The sequence below is a fragment of the Numenius arquata genome, chromosome 2 (assembly GCF_964106895.1).
Source record: "Numenius arquata chromosome 2, bNumArq3.hap1.1, whole genome shotgun sequence".
NCBI lineage: Eukaryota > Metazoa > Chordata > Aves > Charadriiformes > Scolopacidae > Numenius > Numenius arquata.
In genome coordinates, this window is record NC_133577.1 from 66,091,571 (window position 1) to 66,110,734 (window position 19,164).

General features: G+C 48.9%; 1 protein-coding gene across 1 annotated transcript in view; it reads left to right on the forward strand.

Moving 5' to 3' along the window:
* LOC141462528 (sodium- and chloride-dependent betaine transporter-like) overlaps positions 1 to 19,164 on the forward strand; it is a 41,622-nt gene that overhangs the window by 11,886 nt on the left and 10,572 nt on the right. Inside the window, exons 4-12 of the mRNA XM_074144415.1 lie at positions 2,269 to 2,409; positions 3,965 to 4,052; positions 5,658 to 5,790; positions 8,687 to 8,821; positions 11,020 to 11,123; positions 12,546 to 12,670; positions 12,950 to 13,062; positions 13,479 to 13,616; positions 15,049 to 15,151. Coding sequence (XP_074000516.1) covers positions 2,269 to 2,409; positions 3,965 to 4,052; positions 5,658 to 5,790; positions 8,687 to 8,821; positions 11,020 to 11,123; positions 12,546 to 12,670; positions 12,950 to 13,062; positions 13,479 to 13,616; positions 15,049 to 15,151 — 1,080 coding nt within the window. The remainder of the gene's footprint in view (positions 1 to 2,268; positions 2,410 to 3,964; positions 4,053 to 5,657; positions 5,791 to 8,686; positions 8,822 to 11,019; positions 11,124 to 12,545; positions 12,671 to 12,949; positions 13,063 to 13,478; positions 13,617 to 15,048; positions 15,152 to 19,164) is intronic.

The window sequence follows — 19,164 nt, forward strand, 5'->3', positions numbered from 1 at the left end:
AGCCTTCTCTTCTCCAGGCTGAACAACCCCAGCTCTCTCAGCCTGTCTTCATAGGAGAGGTGCTCCATCCCTCTGATCATCTTCCTGGCCCTCCGCTGGACCCGTTCCAACAGGTCCATGTCCTTCCTGTGTTGAGGACTCCAAAGCTGGACACAGTATTCCAGGTGGGGTCTCACAAGCGCAGAGTAGAGGCGTAGAATCACTTCCCGCGACCTGCTGGCCACACTTCTCTTGATGCAGCCCAGGATCCGATTGGCTTTCTGGGCTGCCAGTGCGTACTGCCGGCTCATGTTGAGCTTCTCATCCACCAACACCCCCAAGTCCTTCTCCTCATGGCTGCTCTCCAGCCATTCTCCGCCCAACCTGTATTTGTGCCTGGGATTACCACGTCCCAGGTGCAGGACCCTGCACTTGGCCTGGTTGAACTTCATGCAATTTGCACGAGCCCATCTCTCAAGTCTGTCTAGGTCCCTCTCGATGGCATCCCTTCCCTCCAGCGTGTCGACCGCGACACCGAGCTTGGTGTCGTCGGCAAACTTGCTGAGAGTGCACTCTATCCCACTGTCCATGTCTCCGACAAAGATGTTGAACAGCACTGGTCCCAGTACTGACCCCTGAGGAACTCCACTCATCACTGGCCGCCAATTGGACATTGAACCATTGACCACAACCCTTTGAGTGTGGCCATTCAGCCAGTTCCTGATCCACCGAGTGGTCCATCCATCAAACCCATGTCTTTCTAATTTTGAGACCAGGATGTTGTACGGTACAGTGTCAAATGCTTTGCGTAAGTCCAGGTAGATGACAACTGTTGCTCTGCCCTTGTCCACCAAGCCTGTGGCAGTATTGTAAAAGGCCACCAAATTTGTCAGGCACAATTTGCCCTTGGTGAAGCCATGCTGGCTGTCTCAAATCACCTCTTTATTTTCCATGCGCCTTAGCAGAGATTCTAGGAGGATCTGCTCCATGATCTTGCCAGGCACAGAGGTGAGGCTGACTGGCCTATAGTTCCCTGGGTCTTCCTTTTTTCCATTTTTGAATATTGGGGTTATGTTCCCCCTTTTCCAGTCAGCGGGAACTTTGCCAGATTGCCACGATTTCTCAAATATGATGGAAAGCGGCTTAGCAACTTCGTCTGCCAGCTCCCTCAGGACCCGTGGGTGGATTTCATCAGGTCCCATGGACTTATGCACTTTCAGGTTCCTTAATAGGTCTCGAACCTGATCTTCTCCTACTGTGGGCAGTTCTTCATTCGCAGAGCCCTTGTTATTGCCTTCCGTGACTTGGGCAGTGTGGTTAGAGCCCTTGCCGGTGAAGACTGAGGCAAAAAAAGTTGTTCAGTAGCTCAGCCTTATCCATATCCTGGGAGGCCAGGTCTCCCGTTTCCTTCCGGAGAGGGCCCACAACTTCCCTAGTCTTGCCTTTGTTCCTGATGTATCTGTAGAAGTTTTTCTTATTGTTTTTTATGTCCCTGGCTAGATTTAGTTCTGCCTGGGCTTTCACTTGCCTGATCTGGTTCCTGGCCACTCGGACAGTTTCTTTATATTCTGCCCATTCTACCCGTCCCTGCTTCCACCCTCTATAGGCCTCCCTTTTGGTCTTGAGCTTGTCCAGCATCTCCTTGTTCATCCTCACAGGCCTGCTGGCTATTTTGCCTGACTTCTTCTTTTTCAGGATGCACCTCTCCTGAGCTTGGAGGAGGCGATCCTTGAATGCCAACGAGCTTTCTTGGGCCCCTTTCCCCTCCAGTTCTTTCTCCCACACTACCCTGCGGATCAGATCTCTCAGGAGATCAAAGTCTGCTCTTCTGAAGTTCAGGTTAGCGAGCTTGCTGCACACCCTCCTCGCTTTCCTATGAATCTTGAATTCTACCATTTCGTGGTCGCTGCAGCCAAGGCTACCCTTGAACTTGACATCCCCCACCAGTCCCTCCTTGTTGGTAAGGCCAAGGTCCAGCACAGCTCCTCTCCTTGTTGGCTCCTCCATCATTTGAAGAAGAAAATTATCATTAACGCATTCCAAGAACTTCTTGGATCGGCAAAAGTTTTTCTCTGTTCCACCATAAACCTGTCTAGAGATACCAACAATGTTTCCTGTCTGCATGAACAGTCACAAAATCCTTTTTCTTTCCCTTTCTTTCACTAGTGAGTCACGTGGCTGGTGTTGCACCCTTCTTACGATGACACGGTCTATGTCTTTGTGGTTAAGCCTAATGTGTTGGGAGTTGGTTGGCAGCCCTATCCTCACCTCCTTTGTTTTCCTTCACAGGAATTGGATATGCCTCACAAGTCATCGAGTGCTATCTGAATATCTACTACATCATCATCCTCTCCTGGGCACTCTTCTACCTCTTCAGCTCCTTCACCACAGTGCTACCGTGGGCCAACTGCAATAACCCCTGGAACTCAGGTACGCCTTCCCTTGGTCAGCTTCTAACTCTTTCCCAATTCCCAGAAATTATTTGGGGTCTGTTGAAAACATATGTTTATTCAGATAAAAAGCTCTCATGAGCTGCTATGTGGCTAGGGACTCCTGCAAAGGTGACTGTCTTCATTCACCATGGGCAAGTGTCAGGAAGGGTAGGTCGTATGACCCTATGCTTAGCAGCAGGGGACAGTAAAACTATTTCCACATAGAGATGTTTTGGGCATTGAGATTTCACTGAAAAAAACACATTTTCTGGCAAGTGAGAGAGGTAGGTGGGTTGGGAGAGTTTTCAAGCCAATCTAGAGTCCTCCTCATGTGGCAGGAGCTTTTCATTAGCTCTGGCACAATTTATCTTACTCTACCCCACTCCTTCAGATTTACTGGGACAACTGCTGCCACATACTGAACAATTTCCTTTGTGCACTCAGCTTTTGGCTAAATCAGGCCAAGCCTGCACTAGAAGATTTTGCCAGTACAGGTCTCCCAATGCAGGAACCATCAATACAAATCTCCAAAGGCACTGTTTTTCTGGTGTAATGACATACAAGCCTCTATACCATTACATTGGCCAGCGATCTCATCTCCTCAGTTCACATAAATGTTTGGGTTTGTTCAAAGCACTTGGGCTGTGCCTGAGAAGATGGGGTGGATGTGAGGTAATCCTCATGAAGTCCTTGACAGACCCGTTTTACCATGTTGAACAGGTTGTTTTGCTTTCAGTGGAAAGCTAGGCTGGAAAGAGCTTTGGCGGCAGTGTGGTTCCCTCCCTTTTTCTCTTGAGTCAGATGGTTCATTTCTGTGATGTGTTAAATCTCTCCACCCTATGGGCAATTCACTCACAGCTTCCTCTGCCCCTTCATCCCAGCAGAGGTAACCAGGCTTTTTTAAAGAGTGAATCTGATTCCTTCAGCTTCCCCAGCATGGGTTTGTTTGTGAAGCAAGCCACAGATGTTCTCTTAACAGGCAGAAGCTTCCCAGCCAGAGTGGGACTTCTTCAGTTTTCCAGTGGATTGTCTTTTGCTTGCCAAATGCAAGATGAGGTGCATTTCTTGGATGCACAGCATCTCCTCTGTTTTTAGTAATTTCATGCTATGTGACAGGGTTGGGGGTGGCAGAGTGGAACATGAAGGCATCTGTGGTGTGTGTGAACATATGTGTGCATGTGTGGACAGGGAATGGTGCGTGGTGTGGGAAGGGAATGGGATTTTCTATCCTGGCTACTTATAGTGGCTCTCCCTCAATAATCCATGTTTTGCAGCCATCTGGTTTCCATTTGGCAGGGAATTGCTCTCTCCTTCCCCTCTCCCCTTCCTGAAGCCCTCTGGCTACTGCTGGATTGGGATTCATAGCTGGGGAGAGCCAGAGTTTAATGAGATGCTTAATGAGATGCTAGAGTTTAATGAGATGCTCTGTAGCATGGGGTGAAGGGTCTGTGTGCTGCCAGAGTGAGTGTTAGGGTACAGAGGGGAAGGAGCATCCCTCACAGAGAAGCCTTGGAGAATTTCTCTGGCTCATCAGCTTCCTTTTCTTTTGGTAGATCTCTGTGTGGACATTCTGAATAGCTCCAGCTTGGACAACAGGACCGTGCCTGCGAACGCCACCTCCCCAATGATTGAGTTTTGGGAGTATGTGATCGCTTTCCCTCTGTTCAGGCTCCTCTCTCCTCCTAAGGCTGCAGCTGTAGGAGTATCTGGGTGGAGGGCTGTGCGTGTCTGTAGGACCCAAACATGGGGAGCACGATGCACTGAGCTGCCAAGGAGATCGGCACAGAGCCCAGGGACATGAGGACTAGATACACCCTGAAGGCTGCTCGCAGTGTTCCTGCCCAGGGGTGCTGGTGTACACACATACACAGGCATATTCCCTTTCTGGCACTGAGGTGCCTGGGTGAGTGTGGCCACAGAAGGAGGCCCCAAAAGAAGATGAGGACTTGCTCTAAGCAGGGGGTACTTGCGGTGGGTGTCACAGGCTACAGTTGGCAAGCAAGCATGAGAGACCAGGACAGACTGAATAACCCTCTACAGTGACGCAGAAAGGGACAAAACTGCCTTTTTGCTTCTTCTGGCCATGTCTTGCTTGGTGCCTAAGGGAGGTGGTCCATCGGGCTCCTCAGACTCATCCCTGGAGAGCAAAGTCTGAGGTGCATGCATGAGATGCCAGAGAGGGGCTTGAGGAGGTTTGGTCATGGGGCTGGAGGCAATAAAACAATAAAACACCTTTGCAGGAGGGGTCCTGCAACAGGTAAGAGAGTGTCCCAGAGAGGGTCATCACTGCAGCCTCGAGAGGTTGAAGTGGCTGCCGAGGCCACACTACCTCTCCACTCAACTGAGGAAGGGCTCATAAAGAAAAGTGGTGCCAGGGGCTCAGCTGCAGCAGTACTTTTCTTTTTTTCTTTTTTTTTTTTTTTTTTTCCCATTGATGGCTCTTAAAGTGCCTCTGAGAGGGCTGAGTGTCTTTTGTCCCTTGCAGCTGCCACAGGGCACACAGAAGATGATATGTGCCATGGGTGCAGAAAGGGAATGCCCAGTGCTGGACCCCCTCTCCTGCCCTATTCTTTGCACATACTATTTAATGAGACCTGTGACCCCTCTGAAACAATTGTTGAGGCTTTCTGCGGAGGTTGCAAGGGCAAGGGAACACTGAGGGGACTAGTTTGGAGAAGAGTGTGCAGAGAAATTTTAAGTGTGGGATCAGGCTTCTGGGGACTGCATGAACTGCAGTGCTGAGCTCTCGTGTGGACCACCTTCATGATGGTGAGTCTTCAAGGTTGAAGGAAGATCATGGGAATTATAAAGGCCATTTATGCTTATATATAGGGTGTCCATAGTCTATGGGGAGGCTACAGGAAGAGCAGTGGCCATGGAGTGATGATGGCATTGGTGGCCTGCTTTGGATTGAGTAGTGTCAGCTGGGAAGCTGCCAGGGGTGGGGAGTAACAGGGAGTGGGTGGTGATTTTGTGTTATGTGGGTCTGACGGGCAAGGTGCCATGGGCTTGAAGACCATGGGATGGCTCAGGCCAGCTACAGGACACAGTGGAGCAGCATCATTAGGAACAACAGAGAGGGGAGCCCTAGGCAGAGTTGGGGTGATTCACATGACTGGGAGCCCTGGGTATATGTGCTGGGGATAGTCTGTTAAGTCTTTGGATGGGGTAATATGGGAAAGGTCTGTATGGATGAGTGGTGTCTGGGGTGTTAATGCTTCTCTCCCTGTCCCTGGACACCGGCAGGAAGCGAGTCCTGGGGCTCACGGATGGTATTCACAAACTGGGCACTGTGCGCTGGGAGCTGGCTCTGTGTCTCCTGCTGGCGTGGATCATCTGCTACTTCTGCATCTGGAAAGGGGTCAAGTCCACAGGCAAAGTAGGAATGGAGATTGTCCTCCTGGTCCATAAGCCTCCTTGCACCCATCTTACATTTCTTTTCCAATCTCTTTTCCCTCTTCATGAAGTAGAGGTGGGAGACACACAGCACCAAAGACAGACGTAAAACCTGGTGGGGCCATACTGATTTACACCAGTTGTGCTTGACCCATAAGAGGAAGAATAAAAGAGTAGGTCAAACAGGGAGGAGAAAACAGGGAAAGACCTGGGAACTGACGGTAGTCTTGGGTCACCTTTTCCCTTGGAGATACCCACAATAGCTGATGGATACTCCCCAGGTGTCCTTGGGAATCATCCAGTCATCACTGTGTTGTCCTGGTGGAGCTTGCTGGTATTTTTAACAAGATCCTCTGCAGTGGCAAACTTCCTATCCCTGGCAATAATTAAACACTTGAGCAAAACAGACAAGCTGCTGCCTGTAACCAGCTCAGTGAATAGATAATGGATCTCTCCTGCTTCTTTATCCTGAAAAATACTGGGGGTGGGAGAGGTGTCTTTGTGCTCTCCTTTGTACTCTCCCTGGCTCTGTGAGCTTTGGCTCAGTGGGTCACTTTCTGCATTTAGCTGGTGAGGCTGGAGCTAGTGTTCCTTCCTGGTGTTGGTCCTGTAGATCAGGTGGGCTGGTTGTCCTTCTGGAGTGAATGACTGTGTGATGCCTTGGGGTGAGTGTTAGGGATGCTGCTATGGCCTTGACTTGTTCAGGACTTTCTTCCTTCCTGGAGCTGCAACGAGATGGGTGGGTCATTAATGATGGCTGGATCTTGTGGGTGTCCATGGGATGTCCCAATAGCAAAGGAGCGGAACCAATTTCTGCAACAGATTTCTTCCGTCAAATCACTATCCCTAGTATTGGCAGATGTTGCCTCTAGTACTGGACACCCATGTTCCAGTGTCAAATCCCACCTCCCACCTTAAAACCGCATTGGGCACCTATTTTAACAGAGCAAGACAATAGCTTGCTCTGCTCGCTAGGTTTCTCCCAGTCTTTGTTGATGACCCTGGCTCTTGCTGGTGCTGACCTGCTGTCCAGCATTTCTCAAGGAGGGAGAACCAGGCACCACATCTATGGGTAGAGGGAACGCTCTGCATTTTAAACCTTAAATCTCTGATGCTTCTTGGTTTGAATACCACAGTGCCATCTTCACAAGAAGTATCATTCTGATCTTGGGAGATTGTGTCTGAGAGGCTGTTTGATCCACATGGAAGTGTAATTAAGTCATCCCAGGGTTCCCTTCAGCTCTCAGCCCTCTCCACTGAGTCTCTCCTTTGCCTGGTGCTGCCCTAGTGTGCAGAGCTTGTCTGCGCAAGCAGAAAGCTAAAGAAATTCAGTCAGCCTGGTGGGGCTGATTGGGTTTGGCAAAGTCAGATGAGAAAGTGAAAGGAAACAGTGAGTGCGCTTAATAGCTGGAATGGTTTTCCTGGGACCACAGAAGATTTTTCCACAAGTTTTAGGATACAGGCCTTACTTTTTACCAGCCGGATGTTATGGACATGGTGCAGCAATACAGGGTGGGTTTTTCTGTCCCGAGACATACCATAGATCAGACAGCCCAGCTGTCTTCTCTGCAGGTAGTCATTTTGAGTTTTACAGGGGCACTGTCAAAAAAATCAGCTCCTCCTTTTTTCTCACTGATTATGTATTAGGCGAAGCAGTAGGGAGGTCCCAGAAATTCTGATTAGGTGCACAATTTTGTTCAACAGTAGCAGAGTAAACAGGATGTTGTGCTTGACTGAAAGGCTGCTCTAATCGGATAACTCTGCCAGAACCTTGTTTTTATGCTTCTGTGATTTAGGGAGTCCAAACTTAAAGAAACAATAGCAACCTCAGGAAAATAATTTCAAATAACTCCATGAAGACTCATTTTCTTTAAAAGCCTTTTTCTTTTATTCATTTTGCCTGCTCTTGTGCTCTTTCCATGTTTCCTTTCCTTATGCATTCAGCTGTTGTGTATAAATATTTCCCAGAAGTGATTTCTGAAGGTAGATTTTAGTTCATGTGCCAAAAGTGCTCACATTTTCATTCAATCGGGGAAACAGCAAAAGTGCCACATACTGTGACTTATTCGACCAATTATCACTAAGCTGAAAAAACGTCATTTTAGGCCCCTCACTATGAATCCATAGAGTAAACAAGCCGTCACATTACTTGGATGAATTTTAATAATGAATAAATGTTGGGAAGTTGCAACTTGCTCACGGATATTTTGCAAATAGAAAAAAAAAATATGTTGCATTACGCAATGGATTAGATATGATTAAGTCTACTATAATATTTATTTACATCACACACGAGAAGTCAAAAGAAGGTTTTACAAAAATAATGGTGTACGTTTTCTTTAAAGGCTTTGAAGTGCCCCCATTTGTTATGTGTGAGCTCAGAGGCATTGAAGGAATGAGAGCGCTGCGTGAGCACCCCTGGCAATGAAACCCCTGAAAGGTGTCTCCAATTGGGCAGCAAAAGTTACTATTTAATTTGGAAAACTCTTGCTGGGAGTAGGACCATTTTAATAACTCCTCATTAAAACTCAGTGACAGGAAGATATCTGGGTTTCTTCTGCAGCTCTAGAAAGATGAAGAGAACAGCTGGAGAGCAGGGAAATTACACTGACTGGAAAGAGAAAATAATGCAGAGCAACCAGTGGCAGGGTCTTGGGTGAGGAACAAAATGTACATTAACTAAATCACGAGTGAGATGTAACCTTGATTAATTTCTTTCCCTCCTCTGTTCTGCACTACCAGTAGCAGCTCTAGCCAGCAGCAGAGTCCAGGGACGTTTGCTGGGGTGGGGGCCTGCAGATGAGATGAGACGAGACGAGATGATGCCTGTGCCCCCCTCCCTGCTGAACCTCTCTCCTCTTGTTTCCCTGCGCCCACAGGTTGTTTACTTCACTGCCACGTTCCCATACGTGATGCTCATCATCCTGCTGGTGCGAGGAGTCACGCTGCCGGGTGCTGTCGAGGGGATCATCTTCTACCTGAAGCCAGACATTACCAGGCTGGCAGACCCGCAGGTGGGTGGGAGGCAGGCAAGTGTTGGCCACGGGAAGGTTTCCAGCGCCTTGGCCCTTGGATCTGCTGCTAGCTGAGGATCTAGCCGTCTACTCTGAAAGGATACAGGAAAACCATTTAGACCTTCTTAAAAAACACTGAGAGAGGTCTAGTCCCCCTGCACAGCACAGCCTTTTTGCTTGTGCATCTGCAGCATATGGGCGTATTAGGTCATTCCCACTCATGGGCTCAGCAAAAGCAGGAGACTATATGAAATATTCAGCATGTAACAGATGGTTTCACTGGGTCTTAAATGCAAATAGTTAAGGAAGGGCGGGGGGAAGTGATTTACCACTTTTCATTTTTTTTTCTGGCCTGGTTAGCACTTAGTTTGGCTCCAACGGGGCCCTCCCAGGGAGTGCAGGGCCCCCGTGCTTGCAGAGACTGAAGGGATGCAGGTAATGTGGGGCTGCGCAGCGGGTTCGCTCCACCCATCCTGGGGGCTGGTCCCTCTCACTTGGGTCAGGGTCTGGTCAAAGGGATCACATGAGCCCCTGCCACCACTCGCTGGAGCTCGTGGCTCCGAGGATGCTGCGTCCACAGGGAGGGCAAGTCCAGATTAGGGCAGGGGGTACAGCCAAACCCAGGACCTGCAAGGCAGTCCATGTTGGCAGGAGGTGGGCAGCACCATTAGGGGGCTGCACAGGGCAGGCAGCAGGACACCCTCCTCCAGAGGATTCTCCCGGGGTGTCTGCTCTGGCACCTTTCTCTAACAGCAGGTTGCTTCCCTTCCCCACGTGGGCTCCGAAACGCTGTGCAGGCTGCCTCCTTCATCCCAGGGAGGTGCTAATGAAACCCCCCTCAAAGAGTATTTAAATGACACTGCCGCTAATTGTTCCACCGCTGAATCTTTTTTTTTGTGGAGGCAGCCAAGCAATATGCTTAGCCCACAGTCTCAGCTTACCTCCCGCATCTTCCCAGATGGCCAAAGCCCCAACTGCTCCCAAACCAGCTGCCAAACACACTGTCTTCCCCCAAATGGCTTTCAGATGCAATTATGTGTTGTCAATACAAAATCTGTGGTGCGCTGAACGCAAAGAGCCAGCTGAACGTAAATGGCATTTTAATATCAAAATAAATAGCAGGGGGGGCGACTGGGGCTGAGTGTGTTTTATTCATGGTCAGAGCTTATTCACTGAAAACTTCCCTATCTTTCACAGCCTAACTAAAGCTGACATGGTCTTTCCAGGCTGCTGCAACCCAGCATAGCAGGAGCGAGAGAGCGAGTTTAGGCAGAATGTGGGGCTTCGGTGTAAAGTGGGACGTGCGCCCATGCCTGAAGGGCTCCCAAGTACGTGCCTATCTGTGAGAGATCCACGTGAATTTAAGCAGCAATGCCTGGCCTGGGATTTTTTGAAGGCTGCCAAATTACAGCTGCCTGGATGTTTGCAGCTGGGGGCTGCTTTGAGGAACAAGAGAGTGAGAGGGAACACACAGACAAACAGAAAGGTGGGCTGTTTTCCTGCCTGCTTGCTAACTCACAGCTCAGGGCTTTCCCTGGGAGGGTATGAGAGTGGTGCTGCAGTTCAGCCCACAACACATTGAGCGAACAAGGGACTCCTCCATGGGGGAGAGGGCTGGAGTGGCAGTGAACAAGTCCGCTCAGCTTTTCCCTTGCAATGCTAGAACAAAGGGGAACCTGGGTCCATGACACCCCATCAGCCTGATATCTTTCAGCCCCCTTTCACCCTGCACGGTGGCCTCAGAGATGTGGGGAACTACATTTGGAAGCAGGGAGGGGAGTACATTGATCATGCAAAGGACTCACTGGCTGTCTCCTGGGATGACTCACCAGTGGCTCTGTGAACCCTGAGCCACATAGGGACCACAGACACCTGCAGTGCCAACTTCAGCCGGAGCCATGCTATCAGGGATGCTGTCTCCATCCAGAAAGCAAAGGTGCAGGATGGGGGGAGTGGTGTGCCCCGTGTTGCTTTGAGTGGGATATGAAAACTTGGTCCCCTCAGGAGCCTTTTCCTAGAGGACTTTCCATCCTATAGCTTAGTTTTTCTGGAGAGGTATGCCAGTTTCTACATTCACTGAGCCCCTCTCTGTCTCATGCAGTTTGTTCTGTGTGTATCGAGGGGCTGTTTCTAGACAGGGAACAGCCATTTGTTTATTTTTTGCCAGGTCTGGAGACCACTAACCCTCTCTGTTCCAGGTCTGGATGGACGCAGGCACTCAGATCCTCTTCTCTTATGCCATTTGCCAGGGGTGCCTGACAGCTCTGGGCAGCTATAACAAGTACACCAACAACTGTTACAGGTAAGAGGAGCCTGGACTCCTTGCATCCTTCTGGAAATTTGCTTGGAGACTAACAGCACAGAGCTGCATCTGAGGCAGGCTGTGCCCCCAGGGGAGACCTCGGGTCATGCTGCTTTGACTAACCAGCTGCTCAGAGTGTGGAATCCTTCTGAGGACTCAGTGTGGGGCAGAGTGGCTGAGAACGCAGGGGATCCAGAAAATGGCTTTAGTACTGTTCCCCTCCATGAGTCAGCTTGGAAACGGGAGAGACTGGAGGAGGGGGAGGAGTGAAAATCGAGAGTGTCTCCAGCCACTGTGGAGACGCCACAGGCTATTTTGACAGGGTGGGTGAGCAGGGGTGGCATGGCCAGCTCTGCTGTCACTTGCTAGGCAGGGAAGATGGTACAAAGATGATGGGTGGGCCTCCTGTCTGCAGTGCTTTACTGCCATTGGGGTAATGTACTGCCAGTGGCATTTTGATCCTATCAAGGAGATTAATCAAGTCTGTCTGGCCTCTTCCTTGCCCTTGGATTACAGATCTATTTTATCCATGGCCTGACATGGAGCTCAGTGAAGCCATCAGGACCATTTCTGACACCTTCCACAGAGCTACGAGGAGCGGGGGCCTTGTTATTCCTTCGTGTATTGCTCTGGCATGGATGGGAAAATGTAATGGTACTCTGGAGACATCAATCATCTCTCCTCTTCTGTTCTCAAATAGGTGCTGCCACGGCTGCTGGTCAGGCAATTAATACTTTCCTCTGGCTCTCCTGAAATACATCTGTCACCAATGAGACTGTGTGCTCATGCCTTTCTAATGCCTTAGGTGCCTTGGACTGGCACCTTGGCTCTGGGTGGTCCAAATGTGCTGGGTGTCCACACTGCCCCATAGCAGCCGATGCTGTGGGTCAGCTCTGGCAGCTGCCCAGGCAGGATCCTGGGGTGCGGGGTTTCCAGCCCAGCCAGTTCATTCTGGTGCCCTATTAGTCTTTGTTTACCAGACTTGCTGAACCTGTACGTGTTCATGCTTCCAGATGCTCCTCTTTCTTGACTATAATTACTTTTGCAACCTCATCCCTTTTCTAATTTGCTGTTTTTCTCATTTTGCCTGTTGTTTTTCTTATTCTCTTGACTCCTGTCAACTTTTTTGTTGCCATGTCCCTACATATATCATAGTGGCAACCTATTCACAAGCCACTGGTGGTGTCCTGTGTCTCTCTCTGTGCCATGTGTAGTGCTGTAACTCTTGAACAGTGGGGTACAAAGTAGGTAGGCTGATTTTTGCCTCTGTTCCGAGCTTTTTATTTCTGAGGAAGTTCAAAAGCAACATTGCTGTTCCTTGGTCCTTGCTGTCTGTCTGGGGAAGCTGAGTACACACATGATCCCAAGTGGACCCCTTCTGCAGCTGGAAACACCGACATCTCTCTGGTCTCCCCCCTGCAGGGACTGCATCATGCTCTGCTTCCTGAACAGTGCCACCAGCTTCGTTGCTGGCTTTGCCATTTTCTCTGTGCTGGGCTTCATGGCTCGAGAGCAGGGTGTACCCATTGCAGAAGTGGCTGAGTCAGGTAGGTTTTTCAGGGAGGCTTCAGAGTCAAAGCAAAACAGAAAGGCTGAAGGGCAGAGGACTTTTCTGAAGTGAAGCCCAGGATGTTATCTACATCCTCTATCACTGTGGGTGTCTGCAGGAAGGTCTGCAGGACAAATGCTCCTGGACACAGCTTTCAGCCCTGTGTGGGCAAGGAGCCATGGTGAGATGAGCTTTGAAGCTCACTCCGTGCTGCAGGGTGGTGGCGGCAGGCAGTGGTGTGGAGGGCACACGTGATCATCCTGTGGTCTGTTGGCAGGTCCTGGCCTGGCTTTCATAGCATATCCAACAGCAGTAACGATGATGCCTGTGTCTCAGCTCTGGTCCTGCCTCTTCTTCCTCATGCTGATCTTCTTGGGACTGGACAGCCAGGTACAGCAAACACCCCCTCTTCATCTAATTCCCAGGTGCCTGTCCCTACCCTGAGCACTCCCCAAGGCCTGTGCTTGAGAGGCACAGTCTTATCCCATCCCTTGGTAGTTCTTGTTGCGCAGCGTCATGCTCTGTTGGGTTTGAGGCAATTCCCTGTATGTCTCAGTTCATCTCCACAGCATGGGGCTGTACTTTTAACCCCTTCAGTCTGCAGCTCCAGAGACCTCACTGATAAAATGAGCTGTGTTTGGGTTCCCTTGCAGTTGCAGCTGGCCCTTGGTGGAAATGAGACAGAGAGAAAGAGAAAACAAAAAAAAATAAGGATTTGAGTGACTAGAGGAAAAAAGGACAGTGAGAGGGGATGTATGCTTGGGGAAGGGGAGACACTGATTTTTCTAAGCTGTCGTCTTCTGCAGTTTGTCTGTGTGGAAAGCATGGTGACAGCTCTTATTGACATGTTCCCGGGGGTGTTTCGAAAGAAGGGTCGTCGGGAGCTGCTGATCCTGGCCATTGCAGTCATATGCTACCTGCTGGGCTTACTGCTGGTCACTGAGGTAAGAAAGGAGTAGCTGGGGTACAGCTGAGCACCATAAACCCCGCTAGACTGCTCTGGAGGAGTGGGTAGAGACAGCAAGCTCATCTTTGATGCTGTTAATTATCCTTCATTCCTAACGCATTAGCTGGTGTCTCTCACAGCTGGTGCTGCTTTTACCCTGCATGATGGTATTGTACTTGCTGCATAACTGAGCCTTCCAGAGAGATGGTCCCACAGTCCAGAGAGGCCACCTGACATACAGCTGCATGCAAATACCAGGTCTGGTGGCTAAAACAAGCTGAGCTGCACACGCGGAAGCTCTTTTGAGGGCAGCAATCATTTACTCGTTGTTTTCCACAAGAAGCAGAGCAGTGGGAGGGAAGGCTGGGGGTAACGGCTGCAACCGTAACTCTGCCTGACCAAGCGGGGATTCTGTGATCCACAGGACCAGAAGCAGAAGAGCTGTGTCAATGCGATGTTACATGCACAGTGTTTGCACTGCTCTGCAGCTAATAGCCAAGAACACCTTTCCCTGTGCAGTGGTGTGCCGTGCTGCACTGTGCATGCCTACTGCATGTTTGGGCAGGGGTCTTAGAACTCCTCTGTGCTGCCTCCATGTGCTGTGTAGTGACAGCTAAGTCCTGCTAAATCTCTTAGGTGCTGCTGAATGATCCTGGGCAGCTCCCATCTCGACTGAGAGAGCTTTGAGTGAAACTGGGTTAAGGATTCCTCTGGCTTTTGCATGCCCCCTTGCACAGAGGCATCTACCCTCATTGTTGCAAGTTGTCACCTCATACCTGGTGGGATGAAGGGCTAACTGCTCTGCTACTCTGGCAGTCTCTAGAGCATTTCAGCACTATTTGAAAGCATCTGCTTGACTTGTATCAGAGAAGCTTTCTCTTTGAGAAAACACATAGAAGTATGAGAGCAGAGTCATCTCCTGACCTGTAGAGGTAGCTGATGGCAACTACGCAGGACTCAGCTCAAAGGCAGAGGCATCAGGGAAGCCACATGCCTCTGCTATTGCAGGGCTTGGACCTTGAGCAATACGTAAAGATGGATGCAGTAAAAATGAGGTACCTGGATGCCCTGATCCTCAGGATCCCAATTTCTTGGGTGCAAAGTTCTGCACTGCTACATGGTGTTTTGAAATGATCCTGGAAACTTACTAACTCATTTAAAACAAGCAAGCACACTGGCTTCCGATCCTATGGACACAGAAACCAGCCTAGACCAGCAGTATCATAAAATGAGCATGGAAAGCTCTCCTGCCACCAGGTATGACCATCCTTTTGGGACAGAGTTGGGGCAGCCCCAAGAGGAGGCTCTTCTCCTTCTCCCACTTGCTCTACGGGTAGTGTTTCTGCTGCTATTCTTCCGCTTGCCCCCATCATTTTTCGCTCACATTGAATAGTCCTGCCATGAGTCTCTCTCCTCTACTTCTTCAACAGGGTGGGATGTACATCTTTCAGCTCTTTGACTACTATGCTGCCAGTGGTACATGCCTGCTCTTCCTGGCCATTTTTGAAGTCATCTGTGTAGGATGGGTGTATGGTAAGTGGAGGAGAAAAGTCTGTGTTGCTGTTTCTCAAGGCAAAGATGGGGTGTTAAGAAATGGGAGTGGATAGAAAAGATCCTTAGGGGGCAAAGGAATGCTGTAATTACCCTCTTTCTTGTCTGCTTTCCACTGTGTTTCCTCACAACATTTCTTAATTGCTCCACATTTAGAGCAGGAATGCTTTTTTCCTCTCTGAAGGTTCCTTATATTGAACTACCTTGCTGTTCTTCCCATCTGTCCTTTGAATTAGACAATCAGCTATAGAGGAATGACTGCTGTTTTTTGGTCTCTGTTACTGTCTGCTTACATTATGCCTTTAGTTTACTTCTGCCAGTTAATTTAACACAAAATGCTGGGATGCAGACTCGCCGTGTGTTACTCCTGCAATGCTTCCTGTTTGCACGGGCTGTGATGGCACTCCTAAAAGAAATGGGAAGGACTGCTTTGGCTCTCAGTGAAGTCTGTAACTAAACTACTCAGGAGTAGGATTAAACTGAGCTCCATGAACTGTCAGAAGGAAACCAACTGCTTATTAGTCTGTGCAGTAAGAAGAGTATCCTGTGATGTCCTACGGGAGATCTCTTCCCTGCTGAATGGTGCCTGAGCACACAGGCTGCAGTTCATCTCCCTGAAGCTCGTGTTGAGGCTGGTGCTTTTCGGGCAAGGGGTCTAGTTGTGTGTGATGTGGGGGACTGCTCTCTCTCCTTAGCTTCATTGAGCTACAGGAGCTCAGTACCTGTAAGGATCATGCAAAGCTATAGTAGATCCCAGCTTAGGCCAGACCCTCAATGTCCCACAATCATGTGTCTGCTGTCTCCTAGCTAGGCCAAGCAGCATGGCCATCCTAACCTAAGGAAAAGATTGCAAGCATGAGCATCGTGTTGTTTCTTTCAATGGCCGAGAATGAATGCTCAGGAAGGAGTATAATAGCAGAAAAGTTAGCAATGATAATTTCTGTGAATATTCCTCCAGCTTCTAACAACTTATTACAGAATCATAGAATGGTTTAGTCTAGAAGGGACCTTTAAAGATCATCTAGTCCAACCCTCCGACATGGGCAGGGAGGGTCATCTTTTACTAGAGCAGGTTGCTCAAAGCCCCGTCCAAACTGGCCTTGAACGCTTCCAGGGATAGGGCATCTATAACTTCTCTGGGCAACCTGTTCTAGAGCCGTAGTAAAAAGTCTCTCCCTGTCTTTCTTACAAGCCCCCTTTATATATTGAGAAGGCTGCAACAAGGTTTCCCTGAAGCTTTCTCTTCTCCAGGCTGAACAATGCCAACTCTCTCAGCCTGTCTTCATAGAAGAGGGGTTCCAGTCCTCTGACTGTTTCCATGACCCTTCTCTGGACCCATCCTAACAGGTCCACGTCTTTCTTGTGATGGAGATCCCAGAGTCAGATGCCATACTCATCTTGTTTCCCCGGGATTTCCAGAACCAAAAGTCAAATCTATTTATTTATCTTCTGTTAATTTTTCTGGTTGACTTAAGTAAGCATTTATCATCCAGAAAATGCTGCAGCAAGGAGCTCCATGTCTTGGTCAGATGTTGTGTGAGGAGTCACACTCTTTTCCTTATTTTGAATTTGCCACCTGCTAATTTCATTTGGTGCCACCTTTGTCCTATTTTAGAAGAGACAGTGAACTGTCAGTCCCTGTGTGCTCTCTTCGGTACTTACGGTTTTATAGAGGTTGCATTGGCTTTAGTACAGTTGCTGATGAAGAGGTTATCAGTTTCTCCAAATGTTTTATGTACAGCAGGAGTTAATTGCTAGTCTGAATGGACTCCTGTCTTACTGAAATGGTAGCAGGTCCAGCTGCATGGGCTTGACCTCCAGGAAAGGCAAGAGAGGTAGATATGTAAGAGAGATTTATTCTAGAGACATGTCTACATGGGAAGCTCACCTGAGAACTTGCAATACTAAACCCTGGCCAGATTTTAATTTAGAGTCTCCTTCTACCCAGTCCCTGTTGGATTTACAGGGGAATGGAGATTCCCATCCATCTGTGACAGGGCTTAGTCATCACCATGCTGGGTTACATTAAACTGAATTATGCTTTAATGTATGGAACCCCCTGCCGTTTTTAGGGTCACACAGTCCACGTGCCTTTTGCCATGGAGATGAGCAATGGCAGACAATGAATAGCAGGAGAGGTGATGTTGTCCCAGCAGCATGGAAGCGAGATGGGGCAGCTCGGGACTGAGAAATAGCACTTTCCCTCACTACCATGTTCATTTGCCCCACTTCAAACAGCAGAATTTTACCCTCTTGATGTTCTGCTTTGCATTAATTGGGTTGATTCTGGTCCAAAATGTAGTCAGAGGGCCAAGGTGAGGCACCTTAGTGGAAAAAAAAGTGCCTGGTGCCAGTTAATGTTTTTTTTTCCTCAGCCTCATAATTGGCAGGGCTGAGCCTCTTGCTTACACTGTGAAGAATTACAGCATTTTTGCTAACACAAATATGCGTTCTGAGTTTCCCCTCTCCCAGCACATACGCCAACCACCCACCACTTGGCAGCTTCCCTCTGCTGCCAGGCAGCTGCTCTCACAAAGATCTGAGGATTTCCTCGCGTACCGCTCTCTGCCTGTGGAAGGGTCGCCCAGCCTTGGACCTGCTGATCACATTCCCTAGGGGGGATCACTGGAGGGTTTTTGACTGTTTTTCTCCCCCCTCTCCTCTCTCCCTTCCACTTTGGGACAGGCAGCCCTCATATAAGCAGGCACAGGTTTTGAGCACTGGGATTCACAACATGGTGCCACCGAAACGTGCTGTGGGGAGGATATTTTCCAGGCAGTCACAGCATGCCCATTAAGATTATCTGTTCCAGGAGAAAGCGAGTGCCTTCATCGCCGCAGGAGAGCCAGGGCTGAAACCATTAGGACTGTTTACAAAGCTAAAGCAAACTGATGCCAGTGGGTACCTGTGGGTGGCCCTAGGGTGAACCCATGTTGTGCTGGTATAAATCTTTCTCTTGCTCACATGCAGCATGGCTACCAGAAGCGGCAGCCTCCTTCTGCCTGGATCCTGCCTCTCAGGCTTGCTCCGGCTGTGTGTGCTTTATCCTCTTGGATGCACCAGCTATAGGCAATCTTACATGCTTATTTATGGGGCATAAGGGGCCTGCTCTGTGCACCTGGTACCCAAAGGGTGCACAGTTGTTGCAGTGCCACAACATCTCTGCTGCTGGCATTTTGCACAGGTTTGGTGCAGGTGTTGGTGCTGCAGGTTTGAGACAGGGAGGGAGTGGATACAAGCCCCAGCATAGAGCCGGGGTCACCACCTGTTGAAAACCTGTGGATGAAATTTGGTAGAGATGGATGCAAATAAATGCATCTTGGGAGAAAAGTTTTAAAAGGGAGGACCTTTATTCATAGATTCCAAACAAGCAGATCTGTGAAACTCACTGTTTCTGGATATTGTAAAAATAAAATAAAATCTTTATCCCTTTCAGTTTGAGTATCACTTGCAGTTGTTATAAGCTACGGAAAACAAGAAGGGCTCCATAAGGACAAGACATAAGGATGTAAGCAAATCTCTAATTGGGTTCATGGGAAATTTATTCCCATGAAATTATGTAGCAAAATTTAAATGATTTGTCAGAAAAACGTGCAACAGCTTTGAAGGCATGTGGGATTGGTCAGTACAAGAGAAGTGGGACCAACATGGATGCATAACTGCCCTTCGCCTGCATACCATTCTTCCTTGTCTTGGGATATTGGTGATAATAGCAGACATCTTTGTTCATTCCAACAAAAATCTTGTTGGGGAAATCTACATGCTTTTCTCTGCAGGAGCTTGATCTAATCCTTCTAATGTGCTGGGAAGGAAGGGGGACTGCACACATCCTCCAGCTTCTGATTTGCTCAAAAAGCCAATGCTGAGTGATTGAACTGATGACTTCTTAAGCTTGATTACTTTTTCATCTGCCTGCGAAACGTAGAGCATGTGAAATCTCCTGTTCATATACTCTCTGAGGACGTTCATGTCAGTCCCCATTGTGTTTCTTCGCA